This window comes from Rhincodon typus, chromosome 40 (genome assembly GCF_021869965.1).
Source record: "Rhincodon typus isolate 14 chromosome 40, sRhiTyp1.1, whole genome shotgun sequence".
NCBI classification, from domain to species: Eukaryota; Metazoa; Chordata; class Chondrichthyes; order Orectolobiformes; family Rhincodontidae; genus Rhincodon; species Rhincodon typus.
Genome location: NC_063371.1, coordinates 6,314,417 through 6,335,104, shown reverse-complemented (window position 1 = coordinate 6,335,104; position 20,688 = coordinate 6,314,417). Strand labels below are relative to the sequence as shown.

At 41.6% G+C, this 20,688-nt stretch overlaps 1 protein-coding gene across 9 annotated transcripts in view; it reads right to left on the bottom strand.

The window, feature by feature from the left end:
* nsd3 (nuclear receptor binding SET domain protein 3) overlaps positions 1-20,688 on the bottom strand; it is a 108,169-nt gene that overhangs the window by 1,150 nt on the left and 86,331 nt on the right. For 6 of the 9 annotated variants that reach the window (XM_048618684.1, XM_048618685.1, XM_020511419.2 and 3 more), the window contains 2 exons: positions 14,088-14,292; positions 9,683-11,535 (listed from right to left, as the gene is read on the bottom strand). In XM_048618684.1, the coding sequence (XP_048474641.1) occupies positions 11,288-11,535; positions 14,088-14,292 (453 nt within the window). In that variant the 3' untranslated portion in view covers positions 9,683-11,287. Of the gene's footprint in view, positions 1-9,682; positions 11,536-14,087; positions 14,293-20,688 lie in introns of those variants that run through there. The other 3 variants (XM_048618688.1, XM_048618690.1, XM_048618686.1) reach the window with 2 other exon arrangements.

Sequence of the window (20,688 nt, the reverse complement as noted above, 5' to 3'; positions counted from 1 at the left end):
TCTGCGTTTTATTTTTGGAATGTTTTGAGATTTTCTTCGCTGAGTCTCCACAAGGCAAGTTGAAAATCTGAAGTCAGTATATTTCCAAGGTTAAGATAACTTACAAACAGACCAACAAGGTTCTGAGGGCACAAATCAGTCTGAGGAACAGTGGACTAACCTCCAGTCATAGATCAGACCTGGCAGTCAAATTCCACTTTGTTTCTATCCTTTTACAGTAAATCCTCTGTATCTGCAAAATCAATCACGTATATGCTATTTTTTAAATGAGCTCTGCACTTGCAAATTTTATCATTCATGAGGGCTTACCAGGAACAAACCCTCATGGATACGGAGGAATGACTACTCTATCCACAGTACGTAGAGTAAATCGCAAGACTCAAGTTCGTTTGCATGTTCCTCATCTCCTTCGCTGGTGGTAGCCACTTTCTCGAACAACTGCAGTCTGTCAGGTGGGAGTTCTAGAATTTTAATCTCATAACAGGGAAGGAACAGCAATGTCGTTCTGAGTGACTTGGAGGGGAGCTTGCTGGTGGTTGTTCTTCCAAATTCCACATCAAAGACAAAGTGCTGTCAAAGTGTTCCCATAGTAGATCTTGTAAATGGCATACTGCTGTCCTTGTGCATCTGTGATTGAAAGAAGGTTGATGGTGGTGACTGGGTTGTCAATAAGCAGGCTGCCTTGACCTGAATGGTGTCAAATGTCTCAATTTTGTTGGATCACACTCATTTCGCAAAGAGCAAATATTCCATCACAGTTCTTATTGTGCTTTGTTGATGGTGAACAAACTTTGGAATGTGAGCAAATTAGGCACCTACAACAGAATTCCCAGTGTCAGACTGGCTATTGTAACGACTGTATTTATAAGATGGTGGGGGAATTCAGTGATAGTGATGCCATTCAATCTCAAGATGACAAGGTTCAACTTAATTCTTGTATGGAGACGGTCATTGCCTGGCTCTTGTGTGGAATGCATATAGTTAGCCACATACCAGCCCAAATCTGAATTTTGTCCACATTGTGCACAAAGACTGACTCAGCACCTGAGGCGTTACGAATGGTGCTGAACATTGTGAAATCCTCAGACAACAGCCCCACTTCTTGGGATATTCTTGGAGGGAAATTCATTGATAAAGCAGCAAAGGAAAGACATGACCTTGAAGAACAAATAACTAGAATTTTGCTACTGCTCCTCGCTGCTACACTTGGTCAGTGATGGATTCTTACCAAGGCACACTCTTGCCTCGCCATCGGACTTGAGCTCTTTTATCTTTGACTGGACCAATGCTGAAATCCTGAGTGAATCCAAACTAAACAATGTTAAGCAAACAAAAAAAAAAATCACTTGAGAGTACTTTCAATATTTTGCAATTGTTTGAGAATCAATGGGTTAGAAAATAATTGGTTTTCTTAGAATTTTACTGTTTTTCCAGACAGGATACACCTTAGTAATTTTTCACATTTATCACAGCAGTACAGGAACAGCTTGGCTCGTGAGCATAAGTCTTCAGCGTTCTAGCCGTAATGTTGTCAGGCCCAAGAACCTTCTCCCTATTCAGTATGATCGGCCATTTTTAATGTCACATAAAGTGAATTGAATTCTTTGAAGTCTGGCTTGTGATGGTGGAAGCAGTAGGAGTTGGAATTGTATTATCCGCTCAGCCTTCTGGCTCAAGCTAGTCGCAGCCTTTATGAGCATTTACAGTCTCATGCACCAGTCCAACTTTGAGGGCGTGAATGCACGCTGTTTAATTGCCTGCATAATACAGGAAATTAAGCAGAACTTCAGAGCTTTGATTTTGTTTGTTGGCTGTGGGATTGCTTCGGTCTTGTCCATGGCATGTTTTTCTCCTGCTGGTGGTGGGGTCAAATGATACCATGGCAATTCGTGGAATTTAAAATCCCTTTGTTAATTTGGACTATAAATCTAGTCACAGCAATGGTGACCAGGAAACCATACCCGATTGTCTGAAGACCCATGAAGTTCATTAACCTGCCTGAGGGAACCAAATCTGCTGACCTTATTTTGTCTGACCTACATGTGACTCCAGATCCATAGCCACGAGATCAACACAAGTATCCTCTGAAATGACCTAGCAATCTCCTCGATGCAAGGAATAGTTAGTTAAAGGTGGGCATCAAAAACGAGAGATTCAGCATTTATATTACAGCTGATCACAGAGAAACAGGCTAGTCAGCCCAACAGATCAGCTTGTGAGTCTCATCTCTGCCGCATGCCTTGCACCCAGGTTCACCTTGAATGGAGCTGTACGATTCAACTCAACCACTGTTTCCTAGTTTCTGGGGCCTGTCAATGTAACAGAAAGCCACATATATTTTACAGAAAGCAAGAAGCAGCACACACTTGCAAGGTCCATTTTCTCTGCTGTTCTTCAAAGAACGATCCATTTAATTGGACTTGTAAAACATATCCGTTTCTATTTTGCATTCCGCCTTTGGAATCCATGGTTGGGTCTTATTCTCTGAGGCTTCAGAAGAAAAGATAAACCTGATAGTTGTTCGATCCACTCAGACTTCTTGCCCACAGTAAAGGAGGATAGAAAACAAATGAAAATCAGGGAAAAATCTTTCAAATTCTACTTTTGCTACTTCATTGCTGGCACTGTGCCCTCTGATTTTACAAGGACTGAAGTGCTTACAGAGGAGTTTTTGAGCCATCATTAACTTTGCTCATCAATGCTCATCTCCAGCATAAACCATTGATGCTACATGGAAGGTAACAGTGGGCTCTGTCCTTGAACTACTGCAATCTTTCTGGTGATTGTTTTACCACAGTTGTATTAAATACAATACCAACCAGTGAAGTCGTTGGAGAGCGTACTGCAAGATATTACATTGTACATTAGATGCAATGAGCGCCAACCAGCCTGGTTATCATCTCCCACCCTTCTTTCTTTATACCGTTCTGAGACAGGCCAGCTCAGATTTTTCCAGAATGTTCAATAGGGGGATATAATTCTGGCTGTTTGATGCATCAAAGAATACAGGAAAGATTAGCAAGTTAGTGGATTGTCCATGGTTTAAAAAAAAACTGCCCCTCCATATCCTGTTATGTGAAGCCTTGGAGGGTCAGCCATGGCAAAAACCCTATGCAGGAATAAGGTAGTGGTGGGGGGGTTTGGGTTTGGGTCTGGGCGGGATACTCTTGCGAGAGTCAGTGCAGACTCCATGGGTCAAATTGCTTCTATCTGAACAAAAGATTCTATGAAAAATTCCTTGGACCATCAAGCTAATCTCCTCGGGTTTCCACCTCTCTCCTACCAACTCACTTTACCAACTGGTTCCGTCCAGTTTTCTTCTGTTTTACATTGATACCCTCCACTGTCAAGTCCAAACTATGTATCATTATATCTATTTCGATAACATTCATCTTCATTAGTTTTATTCCATTGTCTGTGCTGTCTGCTGGCATCTTCCATAAACTCCTAGGTGAAGTAAATTTAGCTTGTCACAAGCTTGACAATGTTCAATTTACGCTTACCTGTATTGGTTCTCCATCTCCACAATCACTCTCCAGCACATGATTCTGCCCTTAATATTCTTTTCCTCCAGGAACACAATATACTGTGCATCTAACTCTTTCTGCAGCCACTTCAGTCCTATATTTTCGAGATCGCTCCCAAGATTCCTTCAAATGTAATCCATGCCTAATGCTAAACCTATCTGGTTTGGCCTCATCATTTATGAAGTACGTTTGGATTTTTGATCAACATAAAAAGCACAGTTTGCTCAACTGAAAATTATGCCTCTATTAAACAAGCATAGAAATCAGAACCTCCATTTAAACACTGAGATTGTTTATTGAAATTAATGTCAAGCAAGTCTGTGTATTTTCCCTTTCAGATCAATGGAATGTCATTACAAATCTCCAGAATGAACCTTTTATGAAAGCAAACCATGGCAAAATTCCAACTGTAACCTGAAATAAAATTTTCTTTAAGAAAAGGAGCCATCTCAGTGACTGATCATATACAAAAAGAATTCAAACAATCCTACATTCAAACACATAGAATACAGTCACAGGCTAGATTACAAGCAGTCCAATTGGTGAGGAGAGGGCAATGTCCATGTACATTCAGTAAAGCTCCAAGTTTTCTCACACTGTGCAATTACATGTGGAAATTACAAGGTTTAAGAGCAGCAGTCCTCAAACTCTGAACAGCAACACAACATCTTTGCAACAATACACCCCAAGTGGTTCAATAAGGGAAATTAGTGTTTGTCTGTTCTGTCAGCATTCTGAATCCCGAAGTCCTGTCTTTTTTTATATATAAAGCAGGTAGATTTTCTCAAAACAAAAGGAAACATGCTCATTTACAATGAGCTGTACAAATGCCATTTTTTAAATAATTTGGAAATACGAAAAGAATCTGTTTTCAATTGCTATGCAACTTCATCCTATTGTACAAGGTATTTGCAAGAAACACCACTACTTGATGAGCTATATTGACTTGTAATTTGTCAACCATTCATGGCGATACAAAAATATACTGCAGCACAATCTACCTATAAATAAAGTTACAAAAACAAATATAACTGAAATGATACTGAACTTTCAAGTAATAATACCTTAAACACTTGGTGTGAAGCCAGGTATAAGGAGAGCGACTGTTTCGTACCAGTGACGATTCTCATGAATCAACACCCTTGAGTTGGATTTTAACGCGTTTTTTTCTTGCAAATACAACTTTAGCATCCAAAACGCGGAAACTTTAAGTGCAATATCTTTTCTGAACTTTATAGCTGATGCTTTTAAAAAAGAAATAAAATCCCTTGCTACTTCAGATGTACAAAACTGACAGATTATTTGGACCTCAGTGTCACCATCATTCAATCGCCATGTCGGAGTGATTGACTGATTGAAGAATAAGAGTATAATTCTGGCGGGCAAGTGGCTTTCAGTCATGGCAAGTGGAATTCTGGTGGCACGCGAGTTGAACTTGCTCTACCGTGAGGGCTTCCCTCAGATACTTCCCCAGAAGTGACTGAAATCTGACCTCATTCAAGGCAATTGAATGCTGAAGAGATGGCAAAGGTACTTTACAGACAGTCATATGACAGTTAACAATGCATCTTCAAACAAATACTGGAGTTGAAATCTCACATGCCACATGAGCTTACAACTCCAAGTCTGCAAATGCCATCTGAGCCAATTGCCTGTAGTCTCTGTTCCTGCAGCATGCCCAGCCTGCCTAACCAGATAAACATCCTATCAATGTAACTTTACACTAGGTAGCGATTTCCTGGTTTTGTTTTGTACATGTGAACTGTCGTTCAGAACAAAATTGATGATCAGAAAGTGCTTCATTTTATGGCATTTTGTCCATCCACAATACCACCCACCCACCCCACTCCTGAACCCAGTTCTGAGTCTTCAGTTTGATTTCCAAAAGCTGGCAACTGAGCTTTGGGTCCTCAGAAAGTGACACTTAACTGAACATAACGGTTGACAAAAGACATTCACCCCCAGAGTTGGTGAGGACCATACGAAATTATCATACTCTCAGTGTCCCGACCAAAAAAAAACCTCCATCAGATCGACTGCAAAGCCTGCTGTGCTGCACTGACTGAAACCAAATGACAAGTCAGGCTTAGTTTACAAGTCTCTTATTGAAAGGACACTCTGTACAGTCAATGTCAATCTGCCCCTTTTATCCATGTCATAACTCTCTTCTCTTGGAAGGACATAACACATGCCATCCTTTTTCCAGAACTGCAATGAGTCAAGCACAAGGCAAGTCATTATCTGTTATTAGTTTCTAGAATATTCATCACTTCAGCTTGCTCAAACCTGACCTGCCCAATCTTAGAGTACTTCAGTTTCCTATGTGCAACCTCAGAAAGACATCAGATGTCTCAATTCACGATTTCCCTCAATCCCTTCCAGACTGATTTAATCCTGTCATTTCCTGTCAAACACACACTCACTGTTGAATATGACTCACTAACATTATGCTTGAAACAAGTATTGAAGTAATAATGAAATAAAGCAATGCTGTAAATGTAGAACTGTTCCCATTTCAAACATGGGCTGGATTAGTGAAATTACCCCAAGTTGCTGCCTTTTTCTTTTCAGTTTTTATTTAAAATATTTCTCCCCATTTCACTCAAATTCTAGGCTCAAATCTTAGTACTGTACTTTCAACATTTCAGTTCTCATGTTCAAAATTCCGTATATAAAAATTTCAAGGCCAATCTTAAGTTCTCAATTGAAGCAATTCCACCACTCTAACCAAACAAAAACTTGGAAAGGGAATAGGCCAGGACCCAAGGAAGAATAAATGAACTTCCAGGTAAACCATCTCTCTGGAATGGAATATTTTATAGATGGAAATCCTGTTCACATTTCAGCTATTCACATGATTATTATACAATAAAACAGCAACAATTGACAAAACAGTAGTGCTCCTTAACAAACTGCTCTTCATTCAGCACTATAATCAAGAACAATGCTGAGATATCCTTTTCCATTTGGTGATGCAAAGCAACGGAAATAAAACTGACAATGGGGAAGGGTCCTGGTAATATTCAAATCAGAAAAACAAAAACAAAAGAATGGCTTCTATTATCCTTCTCAGCTGCAACTAAGGTTTCAATGTAACTACTTCAACTGGTCCAGACCCCTCCATTAGATTCACCTCATCCTTTCAGTTTGTATCTCACTAAGTAATGACCATACAACAATAGTGTTCACAGCACAAACATCCAACCAGAGAGAATTTTTCAATGATGCTCAAAACACAAGGTGTACTCAACATTTTCTGCCTTTTTAGACACTGCTTTTTTTTTTGGGTCTCTTGTTTTCCCGACTATTTTGTTTGCAAAATATGCTGTTGAGTCATGGAACAGCTTATAGACTCAATCATTGTGAGTAATCTCACAGGAATGAAGAAGTACCATGAAGCTGAAAAACTCCCTACCTTGAGAAAAATCATCCTGGGACTTCCTTGCACTCTTTGCTTCTTACTAGCATCTGATGACACATTTACACGGAGTATCCCTGATTTCTGTTTCATTAACAGGCAAGGCTATTTCCTATCTCTTCCAAAGGACCCATCTGCAGAAATGTTTCACTGTAAAATACAATCAGAAAACTTCCTAGGTTGCATATTCCAGACTCATCACTGTAATATTTTGTGCAATGGTTCCTCATTCTTTCATTCTAAATGCTTGCCATAAGCCACACGCAAGCTTGTTCAATACATGTTTGATGTATTTAATTTATTAAGAACACATTCTGAAAAGTGTCAGTTTGGCAGCACACCTGATAATGCTACGCATTCTCAATCAGAACAGAAAGCTTCATCAAGCTTGAAAATACTCCTTTTTCCTCTCTACTCCCTCGCCTTCCCTGTGTTGGGTAACAACTTGGCAGTTTACAAATGAAGACATCCAGGAGACAGGAAGCAGCGTTTGAGTTTCTACATTGATTTTTGTTTACATCTTAGTGAGAGATAAATCTCTTACCCACTCAATGAGTCACTATGTACCAAACCAAAAAGAAGTTAGCATCACAGGACATCCAACCACTGACGCCACAAATGACAACACAACTGAATGTTAAGTCAGGGTGGGTGGGGCAAAGGACTAACCTAACTCACTGGACACAAGCATGTGAGCTGGCGATTAAGGGTTGAAGCCTAATTTTCAAATGATTGTTGGCAGAAAATCAAGTGACCTTTAGCATATCCTTCTCTGGTCTGCAAAATATTTCATCTTAACACTTGCTGCTCAATCAACTGCTGAGCAGAGTAGGCAGGGTAGGAGTGGGGATACTTGGCTGAAGAGAAGATGTGTTTCAGCTCACCCATTGCGTGGCACTGTTCTACCACCAGTGAAGTTGGATATCATTGTTTGCAGCTCAGACCACAGCCATGTTCAATCATGAAACCTGGGCTGACATGAAATTATGACCCTTTTAAAAAGTGGTTTCAGATGTACTTGCACAATTGCTGAAATAGTACTTTGTAAGAGCAGAGATGGGTGCCCTTGTACGGTTTTTAAACAAATAATAAATCAGTTTAGAAATGATACCTCAAACTGCAGGTCAAAGACGAAGAGATGAGAATCACTATGGAACGCGAGTTGTCTTGCTGAAATACTGGCACATTGCACAACCACATGAATCATGTAGTGTATTTAATGTTATAATTGCACAATAAAACCAAAATGAGGTGCAGATAATGCATTCTAATCACCCGTTCACTATCCAAAGCTCTCAGCATGTGGGAAATGGGTCAAGTTGTCCAATTATGAAACAAAAAGTAAAACAAGAACATCCTCAGTATCTTTGGATGCACTTGTCAGCAAAATGTCAGGCTCAGAGTTGTGGAGCCCTGGTCAGTGGGGCTACGGTGACTCTACTTTTACAGGTCTGAGGAAATCCATTCCTCTTTCCAGGACTCCACCTTTAAGGAAGGCCACCCTAGAAGACACACAGCTATATTTTCTTAATTATTCCCATGGACGTGGCTAGGTGATAGATTATTCACACTTTTCTCCAAAAGACCAAAATGTCTGGCCAGAGTGCTAAGTGATTTATCAAACATGGCAAAGTGACAGCAGTGTCCACATGGAACCCATTAAAACAACTTCCTGAGGACAAGACGTGTTCTTTCTAATGGTGTTGACCTAAAAGCGAACATCTGAAAGCCTTCCAACTGTTCTCAGGTACTGCCCCAGACTGAGCAGAAGAGATACAGAGCTGAAAGACCAAATTAACATAGTTTCCTGTGAAATTCTGCTGGGAGTGCAGAAACAAACAATGGAAGGAGAAATGCAAAGTTGCAAAATCTGGAAGAGTCTAATACATGACAAGAATAAAAACTGGCTCAGGATAAAAAAGGCAATAACTGTCAGAAAATCATTTGAATAATCAGCTTCTGACAGTTCCTTCCATCAAACTGTTTATGTCAGGTGGAAATCTCCCATTGTTCATCATGAAAACCCTACTGAAATTGAAACTGAGACAGAGACAAACCACCATCTCTTAAAGCAAGATGGGCCACCTATCAGAACAGACTATGGACATCTTATCAATATGGCAGTCCCCACTTGGAATTGGGGACAACAGTGCACTGAAATTGAAGGTTCCCTGCAAGCACGATGGAAGAAGCAGTTGGGATACTTCACCATTTTGGGAAAGTGAGCCAGAGCAAGATACCTCCTTTTCCTTTCTTTATCTCCTGTCAGCTACAACATTGGTATTATCTACTCATGTTCGTGCACAAAGCCCACACTAAACTTGGGAGATGGAAATCAAATATTTTGGCTGGAAGATGCACAAGTAGAATTGCCTGTCTGTCCTGTAGGTTCAATATCCTGTCCACAATGGCAACAGACTATCACAATGAAGCTCGTGTATCTAACTTCCATTTTGCTCATTTTCAAGGGAACACGACAGCTCACAATTAAGGAGGAAGTCTCCTCTTGTAGGCAATAGCCAATGCTCACAGCTCAGCAATGCCCCATTCGCCAATGGAGGCAAACCTCAAGTGGGAAAGCAAAGGAGAGTTAAAGATAAAATCCAGTCCATGCAACGGAGGAAACTTGGCAGTTTTACCGAGACAGGTTTTCAATAGATACCCTGAATTTGCAACACATAGACAGGTCATGGATGAGGAGGTTTCTCTGCCATTAAATACAATGTGTCAATAACGCTGAAAAACAAATATCACAAGTTTATTCTACCCAAGTTCTAGTATCAGAACGTGATAATTAAGATTATTTAAACATACAGACATATTTTAATATTTATTATATACAAGAGTACTATAGCATAGAATCATAGGTTCACAGGGAAGGCTATGGTAAATCTGGAGGGTTTTTTATGAACTAAATAGCAAGAAACCTCTTGCATCAGTTTCAGGGTGGAGGGGTGAACAGGCATCAGTAATCCCAGGACACAGTTAATATAATTTGTAAAGAAAACCAGTCGGAAGATGGGGAGAACTCGTGTGTACGATGAGTTATGCTCAGACACAGATTGCCTGAAATGATGGCGAAGGCCAATTTCACAGGGAGAAAATCTTGGTGGCTCTTATAGAGCTGGCATGGTTGTGATGGGCAGAACAGTTTCCTTCTGAGCTGTGTATAATTCTATGGTTCTAGGAGTACTTTCACTCAGAAAGAGCTTTTTAAGTTTGTCCATAAAACACTCTGTTAAGAGCAAAGATGACACTTATAAGTTTCAGTTTTTTTAAAAAAAACATGATTTTTTTCGGTCATAATTTTTGCTTTTTACATATAAATGTATAAAAATAATAAAATCACATCATCATAGCCATAATGGTAGTGCTGATAATGGAAAATCTGAACTCCAAAAAGGCAGAACTCAAATTATAACACTCACTTATACATATGGGAAAAAAAATAGAACTGTAAATACTAATAAAAATTAGAAGTAAATTGTGGGAGCTAGGTTCCACACTTCCACATTAGACAATGTCCTAAGCCACAAGGGACAAAGCTCGGGTTAACGTGCATTATCTGAGCCTCAAATAAAACACAACACTACCAGCAACTGTTAGACTTCAAATCTACATTCGATACTGGAGCTCAAACCCCTTCGTGTTCTCTTCCTTGCCCTGTCAAATGTTGGGGCTCAACAAGTATTGATCTGGCAGTTTCATGACTGCTTCTAACATGGGTTTTATTTTAACATTCCCGGTTCTGAGTAGATCCAGGTGGCCCCCTGCAAGACTGTTCAACATTAACAAAGTGCTGTAAATAATCCACTTTCCACCCTAGAAGGGCGTTGGGGAGGGGAGGGTATGCCCAGGGAGTGATTACTGGGTGTTGAATTTTTCATTTGGATCACCCAATGGAATCGTCCATTGACTGTTTTTTTCCATCACCCACCAAAACCCGCAAGTGATCAGTTATCATTTGAACATGATTGAAACAAGCTGCACTGTCCTTCGATTTTGATTTTTAGTGGACAAAAGGGCATGTTTTCCTTCTGACAATAATTGGATACAAATACCGCTAAACACTAACTATTTAGAGAAACACAAAAAAGATGAGTGCCATTTCCTGTATTTTCAATAATTCTTGAAGAACAATTGTCACTTTGAGGTGTCCAAAATCAAAACATAAAAGGGAAAAAACAAATCAAAACAATCTTTTGGTCATCTTTACTTACTCCCTTGGAATCTCTGAGCTTGCCACTCTGCATGATTTACAATCCCCAGAGCTCTTTGAACACAACACTAAAAGTTGCCCTGTTTATTACTGCAAGTCCATGGCATCTCCATTTGGAAGTCTTCACTCAGTGGTTTCCTCACCGGTGTCCTCAGCTGCTGAATTGTTCTGAAGACTGACGGAGGAGGATGAGTCAAATTCTGTTGGGCAGTTTGGGTCATGTTCAAAGCAGCAGAGCCGGCCATCCAACGCTGAAGCAGTCAAAGCTCCCTTCTGATGCTCCTTGCAGTAGGAGTTTGGGCAGAAGTCGCAGAAGGAGGTTGAGGATTTGCCACACTCATCACAATGGTGCCAAGGGCATTCCCATTTTCCTGGGGATTGAAGGGAAAACATGACTAGTAACTATGAACAACACAAACAGCTCAGTTCATCATTTGCCTTCCACATCGGAAAACCTTGTACCCGCTTCCAACATATTTCCAAAACTCGTGGCCCTCTACACATCCAAAACACTGAGTTGTCTCTGTGATCCTCCACGTCAGCAACACTTAACAGTTTCCCCACTGCTTTCGCTGGTGAAGTGGAGCACCAGTAAACTCAGAAAATTGCAACACCAAAGACTGAGTTTCCAAAATATTTTTTGAAAAAGGAAAAGCACCGAGCAGTACTACTGACGTTTCTTCTATAATCCCAGCCTTGGCTTGTGTCAATGGACAGAATCTGTTCAGTTCCATGGCACTGATCATTTGTCATTTATATCTCCACTAATAGGGAGAGAGAATTCTGAATTAAGAGATATGGGTACAACATTGTTTGGGCCCCTCTTGTGGCACTGTGGTAGTGTCCCAAGTCCTGGCCCAGAAGGTCCAGATTCAAGTCTCATCTGCTCCAGAGGTGTGACATAGCAACTCTGAAATGGCTGATAAAAAGAGAGTGTTTTGTCAGCATTGTACCACCTTTCTTATTTCCGTCTTTTTTTAAAAAGAAATTTTCTTCTTCATTCACAGGACGTGGGCATTATTGCCCATCTCTATGTGCCCACAGGGCAGTTAAGAGTGCCATTGTTCGTTTACTCGCCGAGCTGGTTGTTCTGTGGTGTGCAGATGTTTCATTACCATTCTAGGTGACATTATCAGTGTGATATCCAATCGAAGCACTGCTCCGTTCTGAATTTATATGATCCTCTGATGTGGTGGGTCTTGTCACTTCTGGTTCTGTTTTTTTGAGCAACGGTCTGTATACAACCAGGTTACACGAACACCGGCTGGCAGTAAAAAGACACAACCAATATTAACTGGTCTCAATACACACAGACAATGACGGCCATCAGTTCAACTGGGACAAAGTGACTATACAGGGACAAGTGAACAGCAGGCATGCAAGGGAATTTCTGGAGGCCTGGTTCTCAGCACGGGACTCTATTAATAAACACATTGAAATAGACCCGTATACAGACCGCTGCTGAAAACCAGAGCCAGAAGTGACAAGATCCCATCCAGAGGATCATATAAATTCGGAATGGAGCACAGCACCAATGCTTCGATTAGAGGTCGCACTGATGACGTTGCCTAGAATGGTAACAAAGTGTCTGCACACTGTGGAACTAGCGGCTTGACAAACAAACGAACAACTGCATCCATAACCCAAGCTACAAATTTTCGCCAAGGCAGTTAAGAGTCAAACACATTGCTGTGGGTCTGAGTCTCTTGTAGACCAGACCAGGTTAGGATTGCCGTTTGCTCCCCATAGTGAACCAAACGGGTTTTTCCAAAAATTGACAATGGTTACACAGTCATCATTAGACTCTGAATTTTGTATTAAATTCAAATTCAAACCAGGTGCCCAGATCATATCCTGGCTATTTCAATTAATAGTCTCGCGAGAATACCACTCAGCTATTTGCCTCCTTATAATAAAACAGAAGTGTCAAAACTAACAAAGATTTAATTATTGTATCACTACATTTCTTTTGCCTCCTAGCACCATGCAACCTCTGGCACTTTATTTACCATCATGTCCATAGTTTCCAAATTGAACCAACAGACAGCCAATCTTGGCTTTGCCCTTCACTGAAACCACAGCAGTGGCCGTAAGATAATGTATGATCGTTCCTCCACTTCCTCATGGCATCTGCTAATCAAAAAATTTAGAACCTCTCCCCCACCACACTCCCAACATCCCAGCCACATCCACTGAAGTTGTCCTGCTGATTTTGAGAAAGTACCAAACCAATGCAACAACCCAAATAAACTCTTTGCCAAAAGATGTTAAGCATGGGTGTCCCAATAGCAACAAGTAGTTGCAAAAAGACTCTCTTTTGGAAATCTTCAAAGGGCCACATTGTGATCTACATAACCAGCCTTCTGATTGGATCCCCTCAGTGATCAGATCAAAGCCAGTGACTGAAGCAATGTAAAAGTGACACATGCTGTTTTTTTTTCCCCCCACATTTCAGGTAGTTTCTCAGAAAGTTAGATTGGAAAATTATTCTTGGAGAACTCTGAGGTTTACAACATCACTATTCTGCTAACACACAAAATTGACATGGAAATTGAAGGCTTTAATCAAGCACTGAAGTCTTTCACTCATTCTCCACAGCTTCAGATCATGCAATACATCCTGATGTGACCTGCGGAAGAATAAAATTACAATAGATGGTGGTCAGAACAGCCTTGCTCAAATGGAGATCAACATCCAGGTCAAACCACCAGGCTGGGTCTCAGAGCTGCAGATGCAAGCAGCACAACAAGAGTTGGACATCAAAGAAACAACTGTTAAAATTCACACCCAGCTTGGTTTGCTCAGTGTCTTCAAAACAAAGTCACATTTCAATATGCACTCAACCCATAATGTTCTGCAGCTGAAACAACAACATTAACAGTACCTCAAGTCGAATTATTTCAGAGATATATACTGTGCTTACCAAAAGGTGGTTTAGTCAAGTTTAAGCATGACAGGTGATACGCTTTGGGGCAATCCTTCTTATCACACATCACAAGCTCGCCTCCATCGCAGCATCGGTAGCAGTAGTCCTCATGTGTTTTTCTGACATCTATTTTGGTTTTACGTTTCTTGATCTTTTTCTTGGCATTTTTTGCCTTTTCTTCATTTGCTGTTGCAGCAGCCGTCTGGTAAATCCAAGAGGCAAAACTTCAGTTTTATAATATCTCTGCAGCAAAGGACCAAGCTTTTATTTCAAAAAAATGTCACCATTGATAAAGTAACTTGCCTGCCTTTCTACTTTCACTTCAGTGCCACAAATGCTTCACAGTTCTTGGTTTGTCTGAACTAGACTTTTATAAAGTAGCAGTCAAAATTGGAAGAGGGTTATCTTCACAGGTTGAGAGGGGATCCAATAAAATGGAACCAAAGATTGACCAAAATGGAGCCAAGCAATGAATTAATTACCTTTTATGAATGAGATGCTCCAGAAAAAGGTTCAATCCAACAAGGGTGTAAGGGAAGGGATCCAAAGATCAAGCTCCTTGGATGATAATGGAGATACAGAATATGAGGGATCAAAAAGCTAAGGGGGTTGGAGTCTTGTGAACTGAATTCTTCAAGTGAGAGCCAGGTCATACACCATGTATTAAAAGCAGCGGTGAAGTGGAAAATAAAACTTGGAAAGAGAGTGTAACATCTTCTACACCCCACAGTAAATAGTGGCAGACACTGAGGCGGGCTGAAGTCCTATGCTTAGTCACAATGAAAGGTTGAAAAACTTGATGAATAATGTGGTTAGTTTTTATGAAGGAAGTGAATACTGACAAGCTGGATTAGACTTAGACTGGATAAGACTCTGTCCCAACAGCTTGAATCCCAGGTTTATAAGTGAAGTGGGTGTAGAGATAGTGGAACGGCTAGCTATGATCTTCCAGTCCTCCCTGGTGAGGCCAGAGATAAGTGAGTCACAAGATAACATGCTTATTCAAGACAAAAAAGTATCAGGGCACTTCTTGTAGTGGTATGTCAGTTTAATATCTATGGCAGATTTAGAAATAATCTTTCCTTTATCTTTGTTTCCCAAACCAAATAGCACACGTAGCAGGCCAAGCACATGTTTCTGTCTGATTCCAGGCAACCCTGGCTTAAGACATGCCACTCCATATTAAGGGGAGCCTGGTAGTTCAGTTGATACAGCATCGGACTTTTAATCTGATAGTCCAGGGTTCAAATCTCTAGAGCTGGGTGCTGTTTCGGCATCATTTTGTTCTATTCGCTGCACCACAAGCCTCCACCTTCATTTACAATATGTTTGCAGCAATGGCAAGGGCATGGCACACAAGGGTCCCAAGAAAGCAGCAACTAAGAAGCATATCAAGGGGTAAAACGAGCGACGGAAGGAGAGCTACAGCATCTGCGTCTACATCTACAAAGTTCTTAAGCAGGTCCACTCAGGCAACAGCATATCCTCCGCAGCCATGAGTGTCATCAACTCATTCAATGGAAATATCTTCAAGTGCATTGCCTCCTGCATCATCCACTACAGCTACAAGTAGCATAACCATCTCCTCCTGGGCGATCCAGACCACAGGCAACCTGCTGCTGCCCCAGGAGCTGGCCAAACATACCATCTCCAAGGCAGTCAGCAAGTACATCAGCTGCAAGTGAAGCCTCTCACCTGACAATATTTCATGAGAGAGAATAAAATATTACAACAAAGCCTATCTGACCAGGAATCTCTCCCCCTCTCACTGCATGCCATCCACTTGTGTTGTAAGGATTAGCAGATTGATACCAACCATTTGGCCAAGTTTTCAGCATGTAAATAATCATACTTAGCCATGAAGTGGAACCCAGACTTTGTGCTTCTGGCTTACAGGTTGGGATGCGACCAATAACAGTATATGATCACCCTTTCAAAACGAGCGTCAGAGGGGGAAAGAAAAAAAAACATCAGCATGCTTTTGCTAAAATCAGACTTAATTAAGCTAAGCCAATACAGATATTTGCAAGGCAAATCATTTTCAAATAATGTAATTGCTACCTTATTAAAAAAATGTCAAAGGTGGCTGATGAAGCAAAAGCACTGGAACTTGTCTGTGTGGATTTGAAGAAAGCTTTTGACCGAGGAAGGACCACATGATAGGTTGTGAATATATTTAAAGGCTGATAGAATAGGGGGTCAGTGAAAGCTTAACTGAAAGGTTAGCTGAAGGACAGAATCCAGCGAAGCTTGGAGAAGAGGTGGCATGGTTCTGGGATGGATGTATGGATGATGATTCAAGGTCAAATTTTTCACGTTTCTCTCTGTCCATATGCTACCTGAACCTACAGAGTATTTCAGCACCTCTGTGTCAAACGGAGAGAGAAGATTATCACAGGTTTTAAAAGGATAGGCTGAGAAAAGCTGCCATGTTTAAGTTTAGACTTCAGGCTTTCAGCAAAAGATGGTGGATCAGAGTGTGTGGAAATGCTTTGAACTTGCTGCCTCCCAGGGAGTTGAAGCAGAGATGACGAGTAATTTCCAAAGACAACAGAATGGAACTGAAAGGAAATCAACTTGTAGCACTAAGGGGAGACAGCAGGGGAAGAGGACTGATTGACCTGCTCTACAGAGAGCCAACAAGCTTCGATGGAGCAAATGACATATTTCTGCATCAGATTACCTCTATCACCTCTCTTTATACAGCTTAGCTCTCTTCCACCGATTTGTTGGCTGTTGACAGTTTGTTTCACAGTTATATTGGATGTTCTTGGCCAAGATTGGTGGAGTTAGTGGGAGAGAGGGAGTGTGACGGCATTTCAAATGCTACACTCGTTTCTAGTATCCTTGCATTGGGAAAGAACACCTGACACTTGCCATGGTTCAAGCTCCTGACGATTACATTGTGGCCCGATTCTGGAAAACATACATTTGTCAGGCCATTATCAGCTCTGATTGCCTTTGCATCAAAAAGATAGTGGCGTAGTGGTAATCGTACTGGATTAACAATCCTGAAGCCCAGGTTACACGTTCTGTGACATGGGATCAAATCCCACTACAGCAGATAGTTACACTTGAATTCAATTCCATCTGGAATTACCAGATAGCTGAATGGTGACCATTGTCAATTCTTGTAAAAACACTCTGCCTTCCTTACCTGATCTGGTCTACAAGTGACTCCAGACCTTGAGCCAAGTGGCAGACTCTTAGCTGGCCTGCAATGACCCAGCAAGGTACTCAAATAAATCAAGCCGCTCGGAAGTCTTTACTGCCAATCCTGTGAAGTACTCTTCACTAAGATCTGGCGACTTAGGCTGGACAAGCAATAGCCTGACATAGTCATTCTCACAAAACTCACACCAGATGGGCAATGTCCCAGGACACACAAACAAATAAACCCAAAGAACTGCGGATGCTGGAAATCAGAAAAAAGAAAACAGACATTACTGGAAAAACTCCACAGGTCTTACAGCACCCATGGAGGGAAAGCAGAGTTTACCTTTCAGGTCCAGAGACCGTTCTTCAAAACTTCTGCTTTCTCTCCACGGATGCTGCCAGACCTGCTGAATTTTTCCATCAATTTCTGTTTCTGTCCCAGGAACAACCATTACCTTTCATCAATACGTCCTGTTCCAGCAGCAGTCAGAGACAGTTTGGAGGGAATCACACAGGCAGTCCTGAACTGAAACTCCAGACCCCCTGAAATCTCATGGCACAAGGTCAAACATGGGCAAGGAAACTTCCTGCTGATTACAACATATTACCCCACCACTCCTCAGTTCATTAATCATTATTCTCTGTGTTCAATGCCACGAGAGGGAAAAACTCTGGGTGGCAAGGGCACAGAATGTATTCTGGGTATGGAACTGGAATAGCCATCACCAAGAGTAGCTTAGCAGCACCACAACTGACTGAGCTCAAGGCTTAAAGGACATAGCTGCTAGTCTGGGTTTGTGGTTTACAGTAAAGGAATCAACAGGGAAAAATGTACTTAACGGCATTCTCGTCAGTCTACATGATGATTGGCATCTTCCCCATGTGCTCGTCCATGTCAGTTTGAAGAGTGACAAACCTTGTTTGTGACAACTGCTCAAACATTATGCAGATCAAGTCCCTTCTTCATAGTGGCGATGCTCTCCATTGTGTTCAGTGGCAATACCACTGTGCAAAATGGAGCACAAATCGTACAGAGAAAGCAACTGAAAGAGGGACATCCAGGAGTGCTGTGGGCTGTCATCAACAGCACAACTCTGTTCAACTTTACGTGCTGTGATTTCACAGCACATCACATCCCTTAATCTACTGTTACCAGCAAGCCAGGAGATAGACCCTGGTCCAATGATACATGCAGGAGAGTATGCCAGGAGTAACACCAGGTTTACATCAAACGAAGTATTAACCTGATCAAGCTACAACACAGATCTACTTGCAAGCCAAAGTATGGAAGCAGCGTATAATGGTCAGGGCTAAACAATCCCCAAAGCAACAGGTCAGAGGTCTGCTCTGCCCTCCTGCCACATTTGTGTGGCAATGATGGTCAAATAAACAAAACAGAGGTGACTGCTCCGTAAATATCATGTTTCTAATGATCTTGAGGCCCAGCATACAAGTGTAAAAGACAAGGCTGAAATATTTGCACCCATGCACAGCCAGAGGCCAGAAGGGATGATCCATCTCAGCCTCTTTGAGGTCCCCAGTATCTCAAGTGCCAGTCTTCAACCGATTTGATTCATTCTGTTTGATATCAAGAAGCGTCTCAAGGCACTAGGATCAGATCTACGCTCTGCAGTCCTGTCACATCTAGTGTTGGTGCCAGACAACTGGTCAACCAACAGGAGTTCCAAGTTTCACAAAAATCTCCATCTTCCATGATGGGGAGACCTAGCACATCATTGCAAAAGACAAGGCTGAAGTCTTTAAATCCATTTTCAGCCAAAAGTGCCAAGTGGATGACCCCTCACGCCCTCATCCCCAACATCACAGACACCAGTCTTCAACCAATTTGATTCGCATCAAGTAATATCAAGAAATAGCTGCTTGCACTGAAGACTGAACAGGTTATGGGCCTCGACAATTCCAGTAATTCTACTCAAGAGTTTTGCTGCATATCTTGCCAATTCCTATTTCAAGCTGTTTCGGTACAGTTAGAACACTGTGGAATATTGGCCAGGTGTGTCCTCTAAAAAACAGGTGAAATTCAAACCGGACACTTACAACTCCATCAGTGTGCTCGCAATCAAAGTGATGGAAGGGTTCATCAACAGTGCTATCAAGCGGCACTTGCTTTGCAATTACCTATGTGCTATCCTTTAGTTTTGGCTCAGCCAAGGTCACACTCTCAAGCTCATTTGTCTTGATGCAAACATGGACAATAGAATTAAACTCTACTGGTGAGGTGAGACAGAGGCTGCCCTTGACATCAAGGAAGCAGTCCAATGAGAATGGCATCAAGGAGCCCTTGCAAAACTCTTTTAGCTGAAGTCATTCCCAGAACAAGGATGGCTGTGGTTCTTTCATGTCACTCAGCTCATTCCCAGGATATCTCTGCATAAGATGCTCAGGATAGTGTCCTGGGACTAGCCAACTTCAGCTGCTCCTTCCATCTTAAGGTCAGAACTGGGGATGTATGCTGATGAATGCACAATGTTCAGCACCCATTAATGACTCCTCATATGCTGAAGCCGTCTCTGACCAAACTCTCCAAGACCTGGACAACATCCAGACTTGGGCTGGTAAGTGGCAAATAACATTTGCGTCACACAAGTGCCAGGGAATGACAACCTTCAACAAAAGAGAATGTAACACCTGTTCTTTGATATTCCATGTGTGACCATCACCAAATCCCTGGTATCAACATGCTGGGTGTTACCATTGACCAGAAACTAAAGTGGATTGACTGTGTAAATACTGTAGCTGCAACAGCAGTTCAGGGCCAAGGAATTCAGTGAACAAATAATTCATCTCTAGACTTCTCAGTGCCTGTCCACCAAGGCACAATTCAAGAGTGTGATGGAATACTCCTAATGCAGCTCAGGAAGCTCAACACCATCCAGGACAAAGCAGCCTGTTTAAGTGGCCCCACATTCACCATCTACCATATAACTCCATTCAAAAGCACCTTCAAAACCCTGAGTGTGACCAAACAGAAAGCAAACAGCAGCACGTGTAGATAAATAATGGCACCTACAGATTGCCCTCCAAGCAATGTTCCAGCCTGACTTCAAACTACATCATTCCTCTTTCAAGACTGCTGGGTAAAAATCCTGGAAATCACCTGCTCACATCACAGCAGCCCTGTTTTTTTTTTCCTTTACACATTCACGGGATGACAGCGTCGCTGACCAGGCAGCATTTATTGCCCATACCTAATTGCCCAACAGGTAGTTCAGAGTCAACCACATTGCTGTGGATCTGGAGTCACATGTAGGCCAGACCAGGTAAGGATGGCAGTTTCCTTCCCTAAAGGATATTACTGAACCAGATGCGTTTTTCCGACAATCGAAAATGGATTCATGGTTATCATTAGATTGTTAATTCCAGATACTTATTGAATTCAAATTCCACCATCTGCCATTGCAGGATTCAAACCCGGGTCCCC